The 25,430-nt window shown below is 41.5% G+C and overlaps 1 protein-coding gene across 1 annotated transcript in view; it reads right to left on the reverse strand.

Annotated features, from left to right (window-relative positions):
- Positions 1-25,430, reverse strand: part of LOC126191568 (facilitated trehalose transporter Tret1-like) — a 279,926-nt gene that overhangs the window by 86,905 nt on the left and 167,591 nt on the right. The window contains exon 2 of the mRNA XM_049932489.1: positions 1,890-1,989. Within this exon, the coding sequence (XP_049788446.1) occupies positions 1,890-1,988 (99 nt within the window). The 5' untranslated portion in view covers position 1,989. The remainder of the gene's footprint in view (positions 1-1,889; positions 1,990-25,430) is intronic.

The following is a 25,430-nucleotide window of genomic DNA, read 5'->3' on the forward strand; positions in this document are numbered from 1 at the left end:
AAAGTTTTCATTCTTTTATGGATGCCTGTTAACATTTCAAATGCTTCTACTATTCAGTGAGTGGTCTCCTTTACTCTCGTATTATTTGTATTAATATAAATAAAATTATGACTTGCACAAAGTTTTCAGATCACTTCTACTGCATTGCTCAAGCAAAAAATCGGGTTAAGAAGAACTTTACATTTTTCCCTGTAAATAAGGAGTTCAGGCAAAGTTGTTGTCTTTTACTAACATTATTCGAAAAATGCATATCAGTGATTCTTTGGCACTGAACTAGAAACAGCAGTCAAATGGCTGTCTTTCTTAGAAGCACTGTAGAAGAATATACAAGGTAGGAACTGGAGATTATATTATCAATGTTCAGGAATTTGGAGCAGGGAGGGAGAGGGGAAGGGGGAACAGATGAAAATGATATGTCATAGAAATTGAGGCAAGGAAAGTCTACAATAAGGCAACTAAAATTCATCTTATGAAATGACGACATCAGAAAAAAGTGAAATATCAATATGTTTCAGTAATTTGTGGAGAACACAACTGCCTATGGATCAGGAGTACAAAATTGAAATCAACACTAAGCAGTATAGAAAATGGATTTTGGAAACAAATGTATGATGACTGTGGGATAAAACTGGGATGACAGAAATTAAAAGAAGAATGGGGATTCTTTTTAAAAAAAGCTGTATGCTGCTATAATACAGGAGTACTTATGTGAAGGAAAGAAAATGAAGTGGACTAAGGAAAAAAACAGATTGAGGGAATAAAAGATGATATGCAGCAAGAAGTTAAAAGGGTCCTGAGAAGAAAAATTAGAACTGTGGTAATTATGATGTGACAAATGGCCTTTGATGCTGTAAAAATACAGCTGCCTCTTAAATAAAACTACTACTTAAAAAAGTGCATAAATTTGCATGAGAAGGAGATCTCTTTTCTCTATATGCTTATGCAATGGAGACAATCAAGAGGTAAGCATGAAAATAGTGCCAATTTATTAATACTTTCAGAAGACTATTAAAATATTATATATTTTTACCATGTTATGGTGGCAAAGCTGGCACCAAACACACAAGACAGCAAAGGTATTGAAGTTACAAGATCTGAATGAAGCATCATATGGAACATATTATTACAGAACATGGAAAAAGGAGGCCTGTTCACACATTGACGTGCGTAATGCATTGCCCGTCACTCGCCTAGTTATAGAAAGACATACAGTTTAACAAGCACAGCTAAACCAGGTCAGCTTACCATTCTTCACATAACATAATCATTGCCAGAGGCAAAGGAGGTAATTACTAAAGTGATAGAAATCTTCTTAGGTTTGACTGAGGCCTGACAAACGGACCTTTAAATTTGTATTCTGGCACCAATCAAATAGATATTGAGCCACACACACAGTATATATAAAACTGAATTGGTTTATTACCCTATTTCTAGGAATAAATGTCTGGATGACAACAATGTGTCCTGATTGGCCAGCTGTTAACTTTTTTATTTTGTAAAGAAGGATATTCCAAGGGCTGGTACTAGAGCTGTAAGAGGAGTTTCTCAGATACATTTCAACCAATCACACTTCACTGTGTAAAATGTTTTCATTTGTGTGCGGGCATGATTTGAGTATCATACATCATTTGCTCTACATTACTAGGACTTGGATCTGTCTGTAAGTGGCCCACACATTGCTCCCACATCAGAGTTGAATTAGCAGTGGGTGCCTTGTTTTACACAAAAGACTGAATTTACATTTTACTTCTGAGCAATTCCAATATTTAGACAAAGGTTTTCCACCGACTATAGTCAACAAGTTTATCTTTCATTTCACGCAAGGGAAATAAATGTGAAATAAAATTACGGTAAGTAGTATATATTTTTAATGTAGCGTTGCACATTACCTGTGGCAGTAACGGTTTCACATCCTTTAGTTCTGTACTCTTCTTTGCCTTTTGTACATTAAAAGACCCTTCTATTTTCGTTATATCCAAGGTTAACATTCTGAAATAGAAAAATGTAGTCGTTAGCAGATGTTTAAAATAATAGTAACATTAGCAGGGAGGGGCAACTATATTGTCGCCAAATGAATTTCTTAAAATTATCCTAATGCCTTTGATTTGTATTTTTCTCTCATTGTACTGTGGTGTTATTTATCGCTCAGTTACTAACCGTTCATGAGGATTGAAGCACTATGAAATAACGGAAGATTATGGAATAGTTAATCAGAAGTTTAGTTTTCGTGCATCTGAAACTGTAGAAGTGTCAGCTTACGTGTGGTCACAGTAATTAATTGTCAACCATTGATAATAATCAGAGTTTCGGGGACAACAAAACTAAGTATCGTGCGGTACAAGTCCACAGGACGGTTGTTTAAGTACCGGTAACGGACCAAAGGGCTGTTTATATAGGGCAGTTTGTTAGCTTTTATCAATTTAGATGATAAAAATAACAAATTGCTTTACTATAATTTACTAAAAATATCTTTGAATTTAGGGCCTTTGTGTATAGCAAACGTAACTTAACCTGGTGTCAATCTCTGTTGAAGTGGCAGTCCAGTTACCTACAGGAAACATCATCATTCGCTAAAAATTGTTTCGTAATCTAACAACAGCAAATTCTGTAAGGTTTATGTGTTACGTGCAAATGTTTCTCATGGAAATTAGGTATGGAACCGATATCATAAGGCTTTCTTTCTTCAAAGGAAATAAAAAAAGGTCACGTACTACTGCTGTGCTCCTGTAGGGGTCGCGAAGACAAAATTTAAGTGCGCGAGACATAGCTAAAACTTCATTTATCACTGGGATGCAGGTAGGCCCATCAACTTTATTTTCTTAAATGGAACTATGCTATTTTTGCACCATAATAGCGGATCTGTATGAGGCAAATATAATTATATAACATTTTGTAGATCTAACTGAGAATTTCCTTTTAGGGAGGGCTCTGCGTGTTACCTTGAACGGGAGTCGGCATCTCAGGCGGGCCTGAGGGAAGTGTGTTGTGACCCTTGCTGTTCATGTTTTGTATTAATGACCTGGCAGACTTAGTAATAACCTCAAACTTGTTGCAGACGATGCAGTTATCTATAATGAAATACTGTCCGATAAAAGTGGGCATAGATTCCGCCCAATCTTGCTGTGAATTATAAGTGGCGCAGGGAAACTTCCTCTAGGTATTCAGAAATGTGACATTTTTCACTCCACATACGCAAAACTGTAGCATGCCCTGACTGTGAAATCAATCGACTCATCTAAATACCCGTCTACATCTACATCTACATGATTACTCTGCAATTCACACTTAAGTGTCTGGCAGAGGGTTCATCGAACCATTTTCATACTACTTCTCTACCATTCCGTTCTCGATTGGCGCGTGGGAAAAAGGAACACCTAAATCTTTCCGTTCGAGCTCTGATTTCTCTGATTCTATTATGATGATCATTTCTCCCTACGTAGGTGGATGTCAACAAAATATTTTCGCATTCGGAAGACAAAGTTGGTGATTGAAATTTCGTAAATAAATCTCGCCGCAAAGGAAACCGCCTTTGTTTCCGTGACTGCCACCCCAAGTCGCGTAATCATGTAAGTGACACTCTCACCCCTATTACACGATAACAGGAAACGAGCTGCCCTTCCCTGCACTCCTTCGATGTCCTCCGCCAATCTTACCTGGTAAGGATCTCACACCGCGCAGCTATGTTCCAGCAGAGGACGGACAAGTGTAATGTAGGCTGTCTCTTTAGTGGGTTTGTCGCATTTTCTAAGTGTTCTGCCAACAAAGCGCAGTCTTTGTTTCGCCTTTCCCACAATATTATCTATGTGGTATTTCCAATTTAAGTTGCTCATAATTGTAATTCCTAGGTGTTTAGTCGAATTGACAGCCCTTAGATTTGTGCTATTTATCGTATACCAAAAATTTATCGAATTTCTTTTAGTACCCATGTGGATGACCTCGCACTTTTCTTTGTTTAGTACCAATTGCCACTTTTCGCGCCATACAGAAATTCTCTCTAGATCATTTTGTAATTGCAATTGATCATCTGACGAGTTTACTAGACAGTAAATTACAGCGTCATCTGCAAACAATCTAAGGGGGCTGCTCAGATTATCACCTAGATCATTTATGTAAATCAGGAACAGCAGAGGGCCTATGACACTACCTTGCCCAGATATCACTTCTGTTCTACTCGATGATTTACCATCCATCACTACGAGCTGTGACCTCTCTGAGAGGAAATCACGAATCCAGTCACACAACTGAGACGGTACTCCATATGCACGCAATTTGATTAATAGTCGCTTGTGCGGAACGGTATCAAAAGCCTTCTGGAAATCTAGGAATATGGAATCGATCTTAGATCCCTTGTCGACAGCACTCATTTCTTCATGGGAATAAAGAGCTAGCTGTGTTGCAAAATCAAATGGCTTTGAGCACTATGGGACTTTACATCTGAGGTCATCAGTCCCCTAGACTTAGAACTACTTAACCTAACTAACCTAAGGACATCACACACATCCATGCCCGAGGCAGGATTCGAACCTGCGACCGTAGCAGTGGCGCGGTTCCGGACTGAAGCGCCTAGAAGAACTCGGCTACAGCGGCCGGCCAGTTGTGTTGCAGAAGAACGATATTTTCTGAATCCGTGTTGGTTATGTATCAATAAGTCATTTTCTTCAAGGTGATCCATAATGTTCGAGTACAGTATATGCTCCAAAATCCTACTGCAAATTGAGGTCAGTGATATGGGTCTGTAATTCAATGGGTTACTCCTATTTCCTTTCTTGAATATTGGTGTGACCTGTGCTACTTTCCAGTCTTTAAGAACAGACCTTTCGTCCAGTGAGCGGTTGTACATGGTTGCTAAGAAAGGCGCTATTGTGTCTGCATACTCTGAGAGGAACCTGATTGGTATACCATCTGAACCGGAAGAATTGCCTGTCTTAAGTGATTTGAGTTGTTTCGCAACACCTAAGATATCTACTTTTATGTCACTCATTCTAACAGCTGTTCTGGTTTCGAATTCTGGAATATTTACTTCGTCTTCTTTCGCGAAGGAATTACGGAAAACTGTATTTAGTAACTCCGCCTTATTGGCATCATCATTGGTAACATGAGTAATAATTTGTAGGGATATGAAATGATATTATCACAAAGGCTGCAACGTATGTGGAGGAGGTGACACTTCATTTCATTGGTAGGATGCAGGGAAAATGCAATCAGTTTAGAAAGAAAGTTGCTTGCAAAGCAACCCATTTTAGAGTAGTGCTCAAGTGTGTGGAACTCATGGCGAATGAGACCAACAGGGGATGCTGAACAAATACAAAGACGCGAAGCACGAATGATCACGGGTTTGTGTGGCCCACTGAGATGCAAAGAAACCTGATGTGGCACTCGTTCCAAGATAGAGGCCAGGTATTCTGTGAAAGCCAACTTATTAAGTTTCAAGAAACAGTACTAACTCAGGAATATAAGAATATATTACTATCTCTAAGTATCGCTACCGTAAGTGCCGCGAAGGAAATGGTAGACTAACTGCGGCGCCCGCAGACATTGAAGCAGTCGTTCTTCGCACACCACATGCAAATCGAACAGGAAGAATCCTTGATAAGTGGTACAGTAGGAAGTACCCTATGCCATACACTTTACAGTGAATTATATATGTTGTTGTTGTGGTCTTCAGTCCAGAGACTGGTCTGATGCTGCTCTCCAAGCTACTCTATCCTGTGCAAGCTTCTTCATCTCCCAGTACCTACTGCAACCTATATCCTTCTGAATCTGCGTAGTGTATTCATATCTTGGTCTCCCTCTACGATTTTTACCCTCCACGCTGCCCTCCAATACTAAATTGGTGATCTCTTGATGCCTCAGAACATGTCCTACCAACCGATCCCTTCTTCTAGTCAAGTTGTGCCACAAACTTCTCCTCAATCCTATTCAACACTTCCTCATTAGTTATATGATCTACCCATCTAATCTTAAGCATTCTTCTGTAGCACCACATTTCGAAATTTTCTATTCTCTTCTTGTCCAAACTATTTATCGTCCATGTTTCACTTCCATATATGGCTACACTCCATACAAATACTTTCAGAAACGACTTCCTGGCACTTAAATCTATACTCGATGTTAACAAATTTCTCTTCTTCAGAAATGCTTTCCTTGCTATTGCCAGTCTACATTTTATATCCTCTCTACTTCGACCATCATCAGTTGTTTTGCTCCCCAAATAGAAAAACTCCTTTACTACTTTAAGTGTCTCATTTCCTAATCTAATTCCTTCAGCATCACCCGACTTAATTCGACTTCATTCCATTATCCTTGTTTTTCTTTTGTTGATGTTCCTCTTATACCCTCCTTTCAAGACACTGTCCAGTCAGTTCAACTGCTCTTCCAAGTCCTTTGCTGTCTCTGACAGAATTACAATGTCATCGGCGAACCTCAAAGTTTTTATTTCTTCTCCATGGATTTTAATACCTACTCCGAATTTTTCTTTTGTTTCCTTCACTACTTGCTCAATATACAGATTGAATAACATCGGGGAGAGGCTACAACCCTGTCTCACTCCGTTCCCAACCACTGCTTGCCTTTCATGTCCCTCGACTCTTATAACTGCCATCTGGTTTCTGTAAAAATTGTAAATAGCCTTTCGCTCCCTGTATTTTACCCCTGCCACCTTCAGGATTTGAAAGAGAGTATTCCAGTCAACATTGTCAAAAGCTTTCTCTAAGTCTACAAATGCTAGAAACGTAGGTTTGCCTGTCCTTAATCTAGCTTCTAAGATAAATCGTAGGGTCAGTATTGCCTCACGTGTTCCAACATTTCTACGGAATCCAAACTGATCTTCCCCGAGGTCGGCTTCTACTAGTTTTTCCATTCGCCTGTAAAGAATTCGCGTTAGTATTTTGCAGCCGTGACTTATTAAATTGATAGTTCGGTAATTTTCACATCTGTCAACACCTGCTTTCTTTGGGATTGGAATTACTATATTCTTCTTGAAGTCTGAGGGTATTTCGCCTGTCTCATAGATCTTGCTCACCAGGTGGTAGAGTTTTGTCAGGACTGGCTCTCTCAAGGTTGTCAGTAGCTCTAATGGAATGTTGTCTACTCCCGGGGCCTTGTTTCGACTTAGGTCTTTCAGTGCTCTGTCAAACTCTTGACGCAGTATCGTATCTCCCAATTCATCTTCATCTAAATCCTCTTCCATTTCCATAATATTGTCCTCAAGTACATCGCCCCTGTATAGACCCTGTGTATACTCCTTCCCCCTTTTGTGCTTTCCCTTCTTTGCTTAGAACTGGGTTTCCATCTGAGCTCTTGATATTCATACAAGTGGTTCTCTTTTCTCCAAAGGTCTCTTTAATTTTCCTGTAGGCAGTATCTATCTTACCCCTAGTGAGATAAGCCTCTACATCCTTACATTTGTCCTCTAGCCATACCTGCTTAGACATTTTGCACTTCCTGTTGATCTCATTTTTGAGACGTTTGTATTCGTTTTTGCCTGCTTCATTTACTGCATTTTTATATTTTCTCCTTTCATCAATTAAATTCAATATTTCTTCTGTTACCCAAGGATTTCTACTAGCCCTCGTATTTTTACCTACTTGATCCTCTGCTGCCTTCACTACTTCATCCCTCAAAGCTACCCATTCTTCTTCTACTGTATTTCTTTCCCGCCTTCCTGCCATTTGTTCCCTTACGCTCTCCCTGAAATTCCGTACAACCTCTGCTTCAGTCAGTTTATCGAGGTCCCATCTCCTTAAATTACCACCTTTTTGTGTGTTATGAACATATCCAATGCTTGATTTGTAAAAAAAAAAGAGGTTCTGGTACTGTGATGTTCCAGGGGGTGTTTTTGAAATTCAGATACCTTTAAGCGTTATTTCAACGCTTTTCTGAGCAATTTAAAAGTGTGGATACAACATTTGATTTACACAGCTTGAACCGCAGCAAAAGTTCTATCGCACCACATCTCAGAATCTGCGGTTCTGATTTTGTTTTCGTCAGAGGCACCGGTACCGCGTTCCGTTGTGTACCGCCATAAATCAAGCACTGAACAAACAAACAAACACCGTCTAAGCAGGCCTTGAAGGCCAAACTTTACCGACCGGCCACCGTGTCATCCTCAGCCCTCAGGCGTCACCGGGCGTGGGTATGGAGGGCCACGTGGTCAGCACACCGCTGTCCAGGGCGTTGTCAGTTTTCGTGACCGGTGCCGCTACTCCTCAGTCAGGCAGATCCTCAATGGGCCTCACAAGGGCTGGGTGCAGCCCGCCTGCCCGGACGGTGACCCACCGAAGTCCAAGCCAAGCCCGACAGCGCTTAACTTCGGTCATCTGATGTGTTACCATTGCGGCAAGCACTGAGAATATCTTTAATTCTCGTTATGGCGCGAATTTCACTCACACTGGAGTGTGGCTTGTGTCCACCAATTTGTTGACGCCATGGGTCAAAAGAGACAGGTTGTAATACAAAATTCAGTACTCCCAGAAATACTGAAAAATCTCATTTGAAAGGCAGTCGGAAAGATACCATTAAAATGTCACCAAAAAATGATTTTTTTCTAGGGATTGATCTGAGCGGAATCTCTGAATACTCTTCAATCTCAGTTACAGTGGAGACAAAATACACAAATATAATAAAAATGGATGTGTGTGTGTGTGTGTTCTACATCTCCTCCTAAACCACTAGAGCGATTTCAACAAAACTTGGTACACACACAGCTAGGGTGTCCATTTAATTATCATTTCATTTCTGGCAAAAGCTGCATGGTCATCCACGGTAACTGTTCTTTCGGGAACAGATACTACCGTCATATATAGTTAAAATATGGCTTCCCGGCCATTGATCTTCTTGTGCGAACGCACACGCTATGCCCGAACTTGTACGGGACTTGGTAGATTAATCTGCCACGAGTAATGAGTATGATGGGCAAACATCTATTAGGCGCACTACGAATGTAGTGGTGTGGACATGTTGGGAATGTGGATCTCACGGGGAGCGTGCAAGGGATAAGTCCCTGCAGACGCACTATTCTCTGTGCCCACAGTGGCTCAGATGGATAGAACGTCTGCCATGTAAGCAGGAGATCCCGGGTTCGAGTCCCGGTCAGGGCACACATCTTCAACATGTCCCCAATGAAGTACGTCAACGCCTGTTTGCAGCTAGGGTGTCCATTTAATTAACATTTTATTGGTACACAAGTCTTTTACTGTCAGGCAACAATCGCTGTGTGGCTAAGAACCGCCTCCTAGCATATTTCAGGAGATACAATGAGATGCGTGAAAAACTGCCGCATCATGCATGACGTTTATACGTATCACTTCTGTGCTAGTAAACGTATTCGCAAAAAAATTCTCAGACAGTATCCACATATGTCGCTAAACGCACCTACGCAATTACACCATGGTACCATACATAGTTCAAGAGATATGACGTCATAAACACTGAGATACATGAAAAACTGGCGCATTGCCCATGACGTTTCATTTTTTTCTTATTTTATACTAACTCTGTTCTCAACACATTTTGCAAACAGGATCCATTTATGCCGCTGAATGTATCTACAAAATTATATCACTGTATGACACACAGGTCAGGAGATATATCATAAACACAGAGATGCATCAAAAACTGCCACATCATGCTTGACATTAAAATTTATTAGTTCTTTGTTACTGGCTCTATTCGCAACATATCACAGACAGTATCCACGTATGCCGCTGAATGTACCTACAAAAGTACGTCAATGTACGACACATAGTTCAAGAGATATGACATCATAAACCCTGAGAAGCGTAAAAGTTTTTTAATGCATTTATTCTTTCGTACAAATACACTCGAGTCAAATTAAGAAAATACCTGCATCCGTCAACGCTTTTGACAGCCTTCAACTGCAAAGCGCAAGAGCTATCAAAGGCGTTGTCACAGTGGCGTTTACAAAATCGTGTTGAACGCGAAGCAGCTGCGTCCAGCGAACAGTAATTGTCTCTGATCATGTCTCTTAACTTGGATACTGTACCTACACATTTGTACGTATTTCTTTGTACGACTGTTTCATAATTTCAAAGGCGTTTTCAGAAAAACACGGAAATGAATTTTTTTCGATACTTCTCTGCAAACACATATTTTTGTTTTGTTTTCATTGCTAATAGAAAATTGGCAAAATGAATATTCGGACAGTGCCGTGTTTGTCACCAATTATGCTAATAAAGGAAATCAGAGACACAAATAAACAAAGTACAGGGTGATTCAAAAAGAATAGCACAACTTTAAAAATGTGTATTTAATGAAAGAAACATAATATAACCTTCTGTTAAACATCATTACAAAGAGTATTTAAAAAGGTTTTTTTTCACTCAAAAACAAGTTCAGAGATGTTCAATATGGCCCCCTCCAGACACTCGAGCAATATCAACCCGATACTCCAACTCGTTCCACACTCTCTGTAGCATATCAGGCGTAACAGTTTGGATAGCTGCTGTTATTTCTCGTTTCAAATCATCAATGGTGCCTCGGAGAGGTGGCCGAAACACCATCTTTGAAACGAAAGATTCATCTGTTTCCATTTGAGCAAGGATAAAATCACAGAAATCGATTCCTTTAATCTTATCAGCTGCAGACAGTGCTTGAACCAATTTCAGACGATAAGGTTTCATAACTAACCTTTTTCGTAGGACTCTCCATACAGTTGATTGTGGAATTTGCAGCTCTCTGCTAGCTCTGCGAGTCGATTTTCCTGGGCTGCGAACAAATGCTTGCTGGATGCGTGCTACATTTTCATCACTCGTTCTCGGCCGTCCAGAACTTTTCCCTTTGCACAAACACCCATTCTCTGTAAACTGTTTATACTAACGTTTAATACACCACCTATCAGGAGGTTTAACACCATACTTCGTTCGAAATGCACGCTGAACAACTGTCGTCGATTCACTTCTGCCGTACTCAATAACACAAAAAGCTTTCTGTTGAGCTGGTCGCCATCTTAGCATCAACTGACGCTGACGCCTAGTCAACAGCGCCTCAAGCGAACAAATGTACAACAAAATGAAACTTTATAGCTCCCTTAATTCGCCGACAGATAGTGCTTAGCTCTGCCTTTTGTCGTTGCAGAGTTTTAAATTCCTAAAGTTGTGGTATTCTTTTTGAATCACCCTGTACCATCAGCTACATATTCTGCTGTGATTCGTTGGGCACGGAACTGGGGGTAATGAGTACACTTGTAACCTCACAGCGACGTGTAGTGTGTGGCCATGCCATGACATCTGAAGAACAGAACAGATGCTGATCTCATAAGAATACCGGTAACCGATACGTCCGTGGTAACCCAAAGGCAGAATATACCTCTTAAGGCTCCAATACTATGTCGTTAAACGTAAGAGTGTCGTAAATCGCGTGCGAGGTCTTAAAACTGAGGCATTGGAAGCAAAGTGCTGAAGAAACGCCCACTGCGATAAGCTTTATGGACAGATTGTCTTAGCCGACTTCCTTGCGGTGCTTCGTGGAAGCCACTCGCAGCAAAGCCCGGAGGCAAGGCCGGTAGTTTACAGTACCAGCAGTTCAGCTGCTGCTGACAATGAGCGCCGCAAATCATTCGCTTCGACGCGCCGTGTTCGCCGGCCGCTAGCCTGCAGGCGGGACGACGGTGTCCGCCGCGTCAACAGGCTTCACTTAAAGAGGTCGCTGACGCCCGACTGGCGGGTGTCGAGGGCCCGTCACAGGAACGGAATGCGTGCGGGGCGGGGGAGCCGAGCGCCACACACTTTGAAGAGTGGCCCGCATCTCCGTCAGGGTTCCACGTCCCTTTGCGCTGCGTGGGTTACCACCTTGCGCATTTACCAAGAACTGCGTCGCTTCCCTTTGTCTAGGAACTTCCGTTTCTCCTTCAACCTCATCCCCCCCGCTCCCCCACATTGTCAGCACTCGTGCAGCGGCGTGCAGCGGTGTCGCACTTGAAGGAGTAACAGAAAGATGCGGCGGTATTTTCAGGAGACATCGCTCAACGAACAGAAGAAACTGTGTGGACGTGGGTCCGAAATACCTTTATTTCCATTACAGAACTCGTTTCCTACAACATTAAGCACGGGGAAAAACACAGCAACAGAACGTACCAGCATGCTACATGGAACTGTTTCTTACATGCAACATCCAAAATCCACTCATTTAGCTAGCTTTGACACATGCACCAACTCACCACAATACTGAATTTTTTTAGCTTATGGCAAATAATGGAGAAGTGTTATGAGTGGAACAGGGAATTGTATCTATGCTTCATAGATCTAGAAAAGGCATATGACCGGGTTCCTAGGAGGAAGTTATTGTCTGTTCTACAAGATTATGGAATAGGAGGCAAACTTTTGCAAGCAATGAAAGGTCTTTACATGGATAGTCAGGCAGCAGTTAGAGTTGACGGTAAATTGAGTTCATGGTTCAGAGTAGTTTCAGGGGTAAGACAAGGCTGCAACCTGTCTCCACTGTTGTTCATATTATTTATGGATCATATGTTGAAAACAATAGACTGGCTGGGTGAGATTAAGATATGTGAACACAAAATAAGCAGTCTTGCATATGCGGATGACTTAGTTGTGATGGCAGATTCGATTGAAAGTTTGCAAAGTAATATTTCAGAGCTAGATCAGAAATGTAAGGACTATGGTATGAAGATTAGCATCTCCAAAACGAAAGTAATGTCAGTGGGAAAGAAATATAAACGGATTGAGTGCCAAATAGGAGGAACAAAGTTAGAACAGGTGGACGGTTTCAAGTACTTAGGATGCATATTCTCACAGGATGGCAACATAGTGAAAGAACTGGAAGCGAGGTGTAGCAAAGCTAATGCAGTGAGCGCTCAGCTACGATGTACTCTCTTCTGCAAGAAGGAAGTCAGTACCGAGACTAAGTTATCTGTGCACCGTTCGATCTTTCGACCAACTTTGTTGTATGGGAGCGAAAGCTGGGTGGATTCAGGTTACCTTATCAACAAGGTTGAGGTTACGGATATGAAAGTAGCTAGGATGATTGCAGGTACTAGTAGATGGGAACAATGGCAGGAGGGTGTCCACAATGAGGAAATCAAAGAAAAACTGGGAATGAACTCTATAGATGTAGCAGTCAGGGCGAACAGGCTTAGATGGTGGGGTCATGTTACACGCATGGGAGAAGCAAGGTTACCCAAGAGACTCATGGATTCAGGAGTAGAGGGTAGGAGGAGTCGGGGCAGACCGAGGAGAAGGTACCTGGATTCGGTTAAGAATGATTTTGAAGTAATAGGTTTAACATCAGAAGAGGCACCAATGTTAGCACTGAATAGGGGATCATGGAGGAACTGTATAAGGGGGGCTATGCTCCAGACTGAACGCTGAAAGGCATAATCAGTCTTAAATGATGATGATGATGATGATGATGATGATGATGATGATGATGTACCTCTGGAGTTATTTATTTTATTTATATATTGCTGTCCAATTTCTTGACCATAACAATGGATACAAAATTAAATTTACTTGAATGTTTATGGTAATCTATTCATTTTTCTTTCTTTTCTTTATTCTGAATATTAACTTCTGAGTGAGGTGGAAAACTCCGGTGCAAACCGTTGACAAGAAATTTGACAATTTTTCTTGTGTTTATTTGTTTCTACTTAGAACTATTACAATAGCATATACTACTACAATAACAAACAACACGGATATATTCATGAATGAAAAGACCTTATAGTTACTGCCACCGTTCTGATTTTTCTACAGCGGCTACAACTAGAAATTTATGATACTAACACTAACACTAAAGCTTCAGCTACTATTACTTACGTACTATATGGGTCACTGACCCTTAGAGAAGACTTGGGAAGCATACTTTTATAGATGTGGATGCCAGGGCAATCTTCGTAGCCATCATCACAGAAAAGTAGGTCTACATGTTTCATCGCACTGAAATGAGTCGCATGTCAACAAAGGCAATATGCGAGTCGCATGTCAATTACAAAAAAACTCCTAAAAGGAATAAAAAGTCCACTAAGCATAACACATGGATTGAAAGTGTACCAAAGAAAGGGAAAGGTATAGAGAAGCATCAGCAACGAGATTAGTCTAGCCGACCGGTCTCAGGCGCTGCAGTCATGGACTGTGCGGCTGATCCCGGCGGAGGTTCGAGTCCTCCCTCGGGCATGGGTGTGTGTGTTTGTCCTTTAGATAATTTAGGTTAAGTAATGTGTAAGCTTAGGGACTGATGACCTTAGCAGTTAAGTCGCATAAAATTTCACACACCTTTGAACATTGTGAGATTAGGAACAGCCGGCCATGGTGACGGAGCGGTTCTAGGCGCTACAGTCTGGAATCGCGCGACCGCTACGGCCGCAGGTTCGAATCCTGCCTCGGGCATGGATGTGTGTGATGTCCTTAGGTTAGTTAGGTTTAAGTAGTTCTAAGTTCTAGGGGACTGATGACCTCAGAATTTAAGTCCCATAGTGCTCAGAGCCATTTGAACCATTTGATTAGGAACAAACAAACATCAAAACTGCGAACCGGGTGGTACATCCACATCTATGTACACACATTAACAAAAGTTTTGCGTCACTCCTTTACTTCGAAATTCATGGTACAGAAAACAAAAATTGACGCCGAGGCATGTATTGCATTTACATTGTGTCTAGATCACCAAATCAAAAAAACAAAGATCTGTGTAGCGACAAAATCGTCTTTCTCCCATGTGGAAGTTTTCCACAGCACTCCTGAGCAACGTCAATACTTGCTCGGATGCAGGTTTGAATTCGTTATGGCGTATCAACGGTGAGATCATCAAGTCAACTCTGGTCCAAAAATTTCGTGTGGCACCATGGCCTGTTGCAGATCTTTCAATTTCCCCAGACGGTCACCCATCCAAGTACTAGCCGGGCCCAAAGTTGCTTACCTGCGGTGATGGTTTTTTTTTATATTTAAAAAGCCTTCGCGGATCCCGAAGGGAAGCGGGGGTGGGGGGGGGGGCTGGCAAATTGGGCAAGAGTCCCAGCCAGAGGCCTGGCCACCATGCCTCATTTCCTCCCCCAGAAACCAACGAAAGCACAAGGAACGAGCAGTAGTAGAGGTACAAAACCAAAACATGTCAATGTGGCAAGGGTGTTCCTATTAAAAAAAAATTTTTTTTTTTAAATTTACACCAACACGCACAGCAGGAAACCGACATCGCAAGGAGGAGGGAGCGTCAGTCCACACAATTTCCTTCGCTAAATTTTCGGATGCAACAGGGAAGAAAATGACTAGCAATGATTCATAGTACCTCAGCCACACATATGTTTCTGGAAGCGGTACCACCTGCAACGAGTCTACCTTAGACTGCAAAGGGCTTAATTTCTTCCGGGGTTATTTGATATCCCATAAAATCCACTGCTTGTTGGCGAAGGACACATTTGTCTTTGCTTATCTGCGATCCATGTTCAGCAAGTCTTCCAAATTCGTCTGAAAACGGTTTGCACCACGCCATCTAGTACAAGTGAAGTTTGCGAGTCCAGTCCGCCCACGGTGATGATTAACTGCAAGGTATCGTCTGCGATTCCACAGGCTTCGAAAGGGAGTTCGAGAAGTCAGAGCCAAAGCTCTGGCTGCAGCAGCCTACACGGCAGCGCAACGGATTTACTATGCGACGCGGAAGACGCGATGCAGCCCGTTGCCGGAACGTCCGTGACTTGCTCGAACGTTAACTTCAGTTGTGGAACAGCCTGACGTTGCTCCCCCGCTCCTAATATGCGTTCCGGCAGTACAGAGACCGACTATACAGCACGCCCCGTTAGGTAAACTGACTTCTCTCTCAACTGACGTACCCAGGGCCGGCCTTAGCCATCCAGGTGCCACGGGCGAGTCGTCCAGTTGGCGCCCTTTATTGTACAAATAGCGAACCTGGCAGTGCTTTGCAACACGGTATTTGACTGTTTTCTAGAAATCGTCTTAAGTGGTTAATGGCGTCATCTTATGATCATAACATGGTTTTTTCCATCGTAAATTTGAGTATTTTATTTTTTTAAATGGAAATGAAATCCAAATAATCTGAAAGCCCGCTAAGACGCTCCATGTGAGTCTTGTGTAGCCTGTGACGTCAGTCCAGCATGCTGCTGTCGCTGCCGTAACAGTCAGTATAGTAGTGATATATTGTTTGGGCATTCACGTTTTGGGAAATTGTCTAAAAATATTGCGTAGTACTGCACTGTACATCTACAAAAACTCCAGAAAATTGTTTTTGCGTGTTCCAAACAAAGAAAAGATGCGTAAAATGTGGTTGAAACAGGCTCGTATATCCCAAATATTTCTTTTCTTTTCTGAAGCACCCCTGTACTAAAGCGAACAAAACAAAACAAAAATTATTCAAATTGGTCAAGCCATTTTTTTGTTTTGGTGAGACTAACACACAACAATTGATTTTTATATATAGGAGGTAATATGTATAACGAAATAACACTAATTTTGAATTGGGTACCATATTTTTATTGAATTTAATATAACTGTAAGCCATAAACCTATATTTTCTGTCAGTCATCTGAACACAAAACATATTACGCCTAATGAAAAACAATTATAAACGACTAAAATTTTACTTTTCTCGCTTTTCTGTCGGCAAAGTCTCTGATCAGATTAGCAAAGTCCAGGTTTTCTGCAACTTCATTTTCAATGGACAGTGAGGCCAAACTGGTTAGTCTTGTTTGAGACATTGTAGACCGCAAGTACGTTTTTATCAACTTCAGTTTGGAAAAACTGCGTTCGCCGCTTGCGACAGTCACTGGTATTGTTAGCAAAATACGTAACGTTATCCAAATGTTGGGATATAACTCTTGAAGATTATGCTTTTTTATGAAGTTTAAGGCTTCAATAGGCGTTGCCTGGCTGTCTTCGAGATAGTGTTGCAGGCCTAAAATTTCGTCGCACAGCAAATTTCCATCAATATCTGACTTCATGTTGACAGTTAACTTTCCTTGTAATTTAGAACAGCATTGTATTAGTTCTTCTTTATTTTGATTTTTTTTAATGTCAAACAAGAAACTCCACGTCGCAGAAAATTCTTGCATCTGTTCAAATCTTTCTTTCGTGGATATGTGCACGGTGGCCAACAGTGCATTGAAAAACTCTACTTTAAACTTCTTTTTTGGGTCAATTATTTGATCATCAACAGCCTCTTCACCCGGCCTGCGTTTAATACGTTTTAATCGCATTTGTGGTTTAAATAATGGCTGCGTATCAAGATCCGAAGCCAGTTCAGTTGCTGTTACAATAGCTTGTTCGAAACCTGTTTGTCTATATGTTTCCAAATAAGAGCAACATTTGTCAAGGATTCCCATAAACTCGACAAAGTTGATTGTGGGTGACTGACTTGCTTTACTCATAACGTTAATTTGAAACAGAACATCATACCATGTCACGAGAGAAACAATGAAGCTGAAGTCTTTTAATTGTCCTCCTAGTGTTGTCGCTTCGTGTGACACCGCATCATCGCTTTGTTCAGTAGCATCGGCCAAGGAAACCAATGCGGCATGCATTTCGCATAATTGATAACGAACCGCTTTGACGCTATCAATTCGAGCTTCCCAGCGTGTGTCACTTACATTTTTCAGGGTGTATATCTTCAAATGGTCGGTCAAAATTTTCCATCTATTTACCGATCCAGCAAAAAGATTAAACATTTTTTGTAACATTCCGAACAGTGTCACGGATTCATCGCGCGTTCGTGACATTAGCGACGTATGTTGAATGAGACTGAATAATATTTTAGTTTCGCGAAATGGGTGATTGTAAATTGTAATTATTATTATTATTATTATTTACATGCGTTTAGTATGTGGCGCCGCTTGGGCCCCGGCGCCCTGGGCGACCGCCCGGGTCGCCCCACCCTAAAGCCGGCGCTGGACGTACCTTCTGCAATAGTCGGGGCCGCCACTTGTGGATACTACACTGCACAATCGATTAAAAGATTCCATAACCTTATTTCCTTTGTTTTTATTACTTCAAAAATCTCGATGACTCCGAGAAACGGACACACGTTAAAACTTTAAGGAATTTACATAAAATTACTAGGTTACAAAACAACAATAAATATTCTCATTTTCGTCTGTCATATAGGTCCAGAGTCATTCTACTGCACTAGTTGCTCTCCTGTTTACGACGCCACAGATTCTTTCATCACTATAGTTGGAGTCACGAATGACGGCGGCTGAGTTTAGGCTTGTTCTGTGCACTTGCGACACGCATTCTCCGAAAGCCAACGAGCGTTCAGTAGTATTGCGAGCGCTCTGCTGCTAATGCCGTAGCTAATGCGAGCATTAAACGTAATCGTAGCGAGCTGTTTAGTGATTTCTGTTCCATTTGTTGCGAATTGTCACCGCTGATGGTGAGGTAAGTGATAAATTCTGCAGAGGTAAGAGAGAGATAAATTTGCAAGGTATACGCTTTCTTCAAGCGGAAAGAACGCGCATGCGCGTACCGCAGCTGTCGTTTGGGGTCGCCAGCAATACAATCCCCATCTGTGCCTCGATATGGGCGAACTGCCATCGTCCTTGGATTGAACTGTGGCATTACTCAAATTACTCAATGATCGGTTGGGTTCAGTTCATTAAGGGGCTCCAGAAAGGCTCAAAATCAAGAAATGTCCAATTATTACTTTTTTGCATTTTAAAAATCTACAGACTTTCCCCTTTCAATTGAATTATAATTTATTCAGTTGAGAAGACTACAACTATTTTTAAAATACTTTTTAAATGTGTTCTGCATGGGCATGACCCACTGTGGCGCTGTTTAACAGCTGTCAAATACTGTACTCATGAATCTACATGTTCATCATATACATTTTAGTGATGTGAGAGAAAGTAAGTGTTACAAAATAAATGTTGAGGCTAACCTGTGATAGTGCGATATATATCGCGCGGTCGATTGCCGTGCGTTTCATGTTTATTTACTCTAACGTAATCATGAAAATATTCGTAGGGAATTCTGTTCATTGAACTCTCTGTTTAATTGAAGGGTAATCAAGCGTAAACGTAAAGTTACTAGAAATCCACTGAAGGCTTTTAAGAAAAGGAGCAATGTTGGAAAGCCAAAGGTAAGTGTTATTACCGTAAACAATAAAGACGATAACGAAGTGTGTGAACCTAACCTCGCTGGTACACCTGCCATTGTAATGCAAATGAGAAAGGAAGTACTTCGCGGAGGAAGCTTGGTTCAGTTAGTGAAAAGTATGAATGTCTTATGGGCGAACTCGATATGAATGAGCACTTGACATGTCAGTTCTCAACGGAATTTTTGCAAACTGTGTAAGATTTATTCAGTGTAGTGAGGTCCATCTGGAACTCTCTATAAAAAAATCACGTAGGACTTGCCAGTGAAAGTTTTTTCGCTTTCCCTGAAATGCGGTAAGTGTTCGTACATCACGATCTTTTGGAACAGTGTTGCAGTAACTCCAAATGAAGAAAGTGGTAGCAAAATCTATTAACACAACATTAGATATGTTTATCCCTTGCGTAAAATTGGTAAGGTGGTGCTGCTGGTGAAGTTTTCTGTGACATGATGAATCTTCGAAATCCGCCAACCAAGTTTACGAACTACACTGAAGCGCCAAAGAAACTGGTGTAGACGTGCGTATTCAAATACAGAGATATGTAAAAAGGCAGATATGGCGCTGCGGTGGGCAACGCCCACATAAGGCAACAAGTGTCTGGCGCAGTTATTAGATCGGTTACTGCTGCTACAATGCCAGGTTATCAAGATTTAAGTGAGTTTGAACGCGGTGTTACAGTCGGCGCACGAGCGATGGGACACAGAATCTCCGAGGTAGCGATGAAGTGGGGACTTTCCGAGTACGACCATTTCACGAGTGTACCGTGAATGTTAGGAATCCGGTAAAACATCAAATCTCCGACATCGCTGAGGCCGGAAAAAGATCCTGCAAGGACGGAACCAACGATGACTGATGAGAAACGTTCAACGTGACAGAAGGGCAACACTTTCACAAATTGCTGTAGATTTCAATGGTGGGCCATCAACAAGTGTCAGCGTGCGAAACGTTCAACGAAACATCATTTAGGAGCCAAAGACCCACTTGCATACCCTTGATGAATGCATGACACAAAGCTATACGCCTCGCCTGGCTCCGTCAACACCGACTTTGCACTGTTGATGACTGGAAACATGTTGCCTGGTCGGGCGAGCCTCGTTTCAAATTGTATCGAGCGGACGGACGTGTTCGGGTACGGAGACAACCTCATGAATCCACGAACCCTTCATGTCAACAGGGGACTGTTCAAGCTGGTGGAGGCCCTGTAATGATGCGCAGTTGGAGTGATATAAGACCCCTGATACGTCTAGATACGATTCTGACAGGTGACACATACATAAGCACCCTGTCTGATTACTTGCACCCATTCATGTCCATTGTGCATTCCGACGGACTTGTGCAATTCCTGCAGGACAATGCGATAACTCACACGTCCAGAATTGCTACAGAGTGGCTCCAGGAACACTCTTCTGAGTTTAAACACTTCCGCTGGCCACCAAACTCCCCAGACATTAACATTATTGAGCATATCTGGGATGCCTTGCAACGTGCTGTTCAGAAGAGATCTCCACCTCCTCGTGCTCTTACGGATTTATGGACATCCCTGCAGGATTTATGGTGTCAGTTCCCTCCAGCACTACTTCAGACATTATTTGAGTTCATGCCACGTCGTGTTGCGGCGCTTCTGCGTGCTCGCGGGGGTTCTACGCGATATTAGGCAGGTACCAGTTTCTTTGGCTCTTCAGTGTATAACAGCTTTATAGGGTGTAAAGTAGAAGGTGCCTATATAGAATCTATGAAGAGAACTGTGGAAGACGCAATAGTTGGAAGTAATGGTAACAGACATTTGTCTAGAGCATTCGATGGTACCTGGCATAAACGGGGAGCACATGTCTTTATGGTGTAGTATCTGCCACCAGCATGTATACAGTGGAAGTTTTAGATGTAGTAGTAATATCTAAACATTGTAGGTGTCCACAAAAAAATAAAGAGACACGTGAAAGACAGCTAACTATAGTGGAAATAGTGGAGGAATAAAAGTGGCTGGTGTTGCTAGTATATTTCAACGTTTTGTTGCATGTAATAAAGTGCGATATGTGAATTATGGTGGTGACGGTTATACGGTGATTCTAAAAGTTTCAAACATATTTAAGAACTGAAGCTCTATGATGATGATGATGCTGTAGAACAGAAACCTGAGTGTATTGGACACGTTCAGAAACGAATGGGATCAAGACTCCGGCGACTAAAAGCTTCGTTAAAAAAAAAAAAAAAAAAAAAAAAAAAAAAAAAAAAAAAAAAAAAAAAAGCACTCCTCTGTGATAGTCAAGGCTTGGACGGGAAGGGAAGGTTAACTGCCAGTGTAATTGACAATCTGCAGAACTATTATGGAATGTGGAATGTCCACTAGGCAAAACACTCACAGATTCGATTAAATGAAGAAGGCTGTTTGAGCCATTTTTTTTTCATACTTTTTCAACCGATGGAAGTCCCCATCATTACTTGTGTGCCAAAGGAGAAAACAGTTGGTGTAAATACAACTATGGATTGCTAACTGGTGAAGTGTACACTCATAAGCATAGTCTGTCTGATGCGGTAATGGAGATGATAAAAAACCTATTTTCAGATACTTAGCAGCACTTGAACTGTTGGAAAAGTGTGTTCGTGGAAAAATTCAAAACCCCAATGAAAGTGTAAATAGTGTTATATGGCCAAGAATCTCCAAGACTGTGTTTGCTGGTATAGAAACACTTCACTTTGTTGTGTGTGATGCTGTTGCTTCTCTCAATGATGGCAATGTTGTAAGGTGTAAAGTATTTCGGAATATGTGAATGGAGATAGGTTTCAACATGGTATGAACGTTGCTTGCTTTAGACAAGGAACGTCTTCGGACTGCTGACAGGCTGTAAATAGCCTAGAAACGCAAGCCGGAGTAAACAGGTGGAGGACAAAGAGGAATCTGGAGGAAAAGTTTCCTGAAGATGAGGATAATCCTATGGACCTGGAATGCACTAGAAAGGTAATCCAAACTTCGTCACTCGATTCCCAAAAGCTTTATTTTTTCATGCAAATTACATGTTTTCTCAGGATCTATCTAAGCAATTTGCCTCAGATTTTCAGGAAACGTTACACAGTTCCTTCTCCGCAACTTAATGCAGCCTTTTTCCAAAACATGTAGTTTTTGAATTTATAAACAAAAAGGCACAAAAGTAGTGAATTTTCATTACAATAGAAAAAATTAATCTATAACACTTGAATTCAAATTTTTAAAACTCCCTGTATTAAGTTGTAGACAGTATTCCAATGAATAATCCGCAAAAATTTCAACTTCCTAGTTGAAACGCTTTCTGGGAAAACATGTAATTTATAAGCGCTATCTTAACAATGGAAAGATAGAGCTTTCCTGAGCCCCGTAAGCATAATGGATTGAGATACCGCTATTCGTTTATTATGTCCTTTGTCGAAAGGTATTATTGAATTATAGTAATAAAACAATGCCATGGGAAGTCGATTAAAACTTAAATTTTCATGAACGATTCCGTCTTGGAGAAATTTCTTACGTGCGAATTACTGTTCAGTATTCTTTCGAACGCGATCGTGAAAGTCAGTCCACTACTTGGCTTTCTCCGACCGGCAGTTCGCGACCGACCCGCCCTGAAGACTCAGTCTTTAACGACTTCCCAGCTAGACGCCTTCGAAAACAGGCAACCGTAAAACTCATTGCTGAGTCCAGAGATGCTTAAGGGTAACGTTACCGTACTGACGTCACCTAAGAAGATACGGGCGTATGAGTAACGTTACCAGGGCGTGTCACCAACGCTACACGAAACTTAACCGCGCTTTGTCGCACTTTGCAGGCTCGTGTCAATTGAGATGCAGCAACACTGACTTCGCACACTGTCTCATCCATAGTTTTCGCACTGTCGCGAGGATCGCAAGGTATAGTGGTACGGAAGACAGTCTACGATTGATGGGTTTTGTGTATATCTCATTCTTCATTGGAAATTTAGAAGATTAATACCTAACAGTTTAGAGCGCTTTTATTTGCTCCTCAGACGATTAGCAGCCGACAGCAAAGTATTTATCGTCGTTGTTTACACTAAGGTGACAAAAGTCACGTGATAGCGACATGAACATACACAGATGGCGGTTGTTGTTGTTGTGGTCTTCAGTCCTGAGACTGGTTTGATGCAGGTCTCCATGCTACTCTATCCTGTGCAAGCTTCTTCATCTCCCAGTACTTACTGCAGCCTACGTCCTTCTGAATCTGCTTAGTGTATTCATCTCTTGGTCTCCCTCTACGATTTTTACCCTCCACGCTGCCCTCCAATGCTAAATTTGTGATCCTTCTTCTTGTCAAGCTGTGCCACAAACTCCTCTTCTCCCCTATTCTATTCAATACCTCCTCATTAGTTACGAGATCTACCCATCTAAACTTCAGCATTCTTCTGTAGCACCACATCTCGAAAGCTTCTATTCTCTTCTTGTCTAACTATTTATCGTCCATGTTTCACTTCCATACATGGCTACACTCCATACAAATAGTTTCAGAAACGACTTCCTGACACTTAAATCTATACTCGATGTTAACAAATTTCTCTTCTTCAGAAACGCTTTCCTTGCCATTGCCATTCTACATTTTATATCCTCTCTACTTCGACTATCATCAGTTATTTTGCTCCCCAAGTAGCAAAACTCCTTCACTACTTTATGTGTCTCATTTCCTAATCTAATTCCCTCAGCATCACCAGACTTAATTCGACTACATTCCATTATCCTCGTTTTGCTTTTGTTGATGTCCATCTTATATCCTCCTTTCAAGACACTGTCCATTCCGTTCAACTGCTCTGCCAAGTCCTTTGCTGTCTCTGACAGAAATACAATGTCATCAATTTCTTCTCCATGGATTTTAATTCCTACTCCGAGTTTTTCTTTTGTTTCCTTTACTGCTTGCTCAATATACAGATTGAATAACATCAGGGATAGGCTACAACCCTAGTATCGCGTATACAAGCTGTAAAAAGGGAACTGCATTGGCGGAGCTGTCATTTTGTACTCAGCTGATTCACGTGAAAAGGTTTCCGTGATTATGGCAATACGGGAATTAACGCTCAGTGGTAGTTATAGCTAGAAGCATGGGCCATTGCATTTCGTAAATCGTTAGGGAATTCAATATTTCGAATTCCAGAGTGTCAAGAGAGTCCTGAGACTACCACATTTCAGGCGTTACCTCTCACCACGGACAACGCAGTAGCCGATGGCTTTCACTTAACGACAGAGAGCAGCGGCGTTTGCGTGGAGTTGTCAGTGCTAACAGACACGGCTACACTGCGTGAACTAACCGCAGAAATCAATGCGTGACGTACGACGAACGCATCCGTTCGGACAGCGCGGCGAAGTCTGGCGTTAACGGCCTTGGCAGCAGCAAAGACCTTGTAAAAAATAACTGGACTCACTGAAGGCGCTGCAGTCGCGGGATAATTTGAACCTTCGGCTGGACGCCATTATAGTGGTTGTAATCTGATGTGTTGTGTAGTACTGTTGTTTATGAAGACCCTGATTCAACGTTGTATATTTGTTGGGACGTACATACAGTATTTGTTACTCGTAATTCTACTGTCTGTACGTTCCAATCAAAAGAAGTACAATGGTGAAGAGTTGTGCAGCGATTAATTGTACAAATAAATTCGAGAAAGGAACGAATTTTACATTTCACACGTAAGTGTATATTTTAAGTTGTTTTGTATGTCAGTGCACTTGCTTAATAAATGTTTTTGTAACACGGTATTAGTATAATGTCTGTGCATCTATTTCCAGGTTTCCTTTCTCAAAACCATAGCTGTTACAAAAATGGTTACACGCTGTCAGGAGGCAACATTTCCGACCGACAGAATACCGTTTTATATGTTCTGATCATTTTGAAGAAAGTTGCCTGATCTGTAGTGTTTTCATGGTCTAGGTTCGGTTGAAACTTGATAATTTGGTCGTGAGTTGCCAAAGCACTATGCCATTTATAACGCACTTCTCGTCATAAAATCTAAAGCAAGGTAGAGTCAGAAAATATCTATTAATATAGTGGGCAAATCTTCGAGTATTTTGATGCACTTTGCGTACATCTATCGTAAATGAACTACGAAAAATGCTAGGGGTCCAATACGTAACTTTTAGCTACGGCAGATTCCATGTAGTACGTAAGATAAATTCATAAACAGTGACTAGTTGTTGTTTGTTCATAAATTAAAAAGTATATTGTAGTAACGTGTTTAAATATGGCATTATGTTTGTGACCTAACTCAAGGGAAGGCATTTTATAACCAAAAGCGACGTATAAACATTCGAACTCGGCGCGTCAGTTTACCACTCTAATGGCCGCCGCCCAGCTATTCAATTTGTCCGCTCTTCACAGTCGACCACTCGTGCGG

The sequence above is a fragment of the Schistocerca cancellata genome, chromosome 6 (genome assembly GCF_023864275.1).
Source record: "Schistocerca cancellata isolate TAMUIC-IGC-003103 chromosome 6, iqSchCanc2.1, whole genome shotgun sequence".
NCBI lineage: Eukaryota > Metazoa > Arthropoda > Insecta > Orthoptera > Acrididae > Schistocerca > Schistocerca cancellata.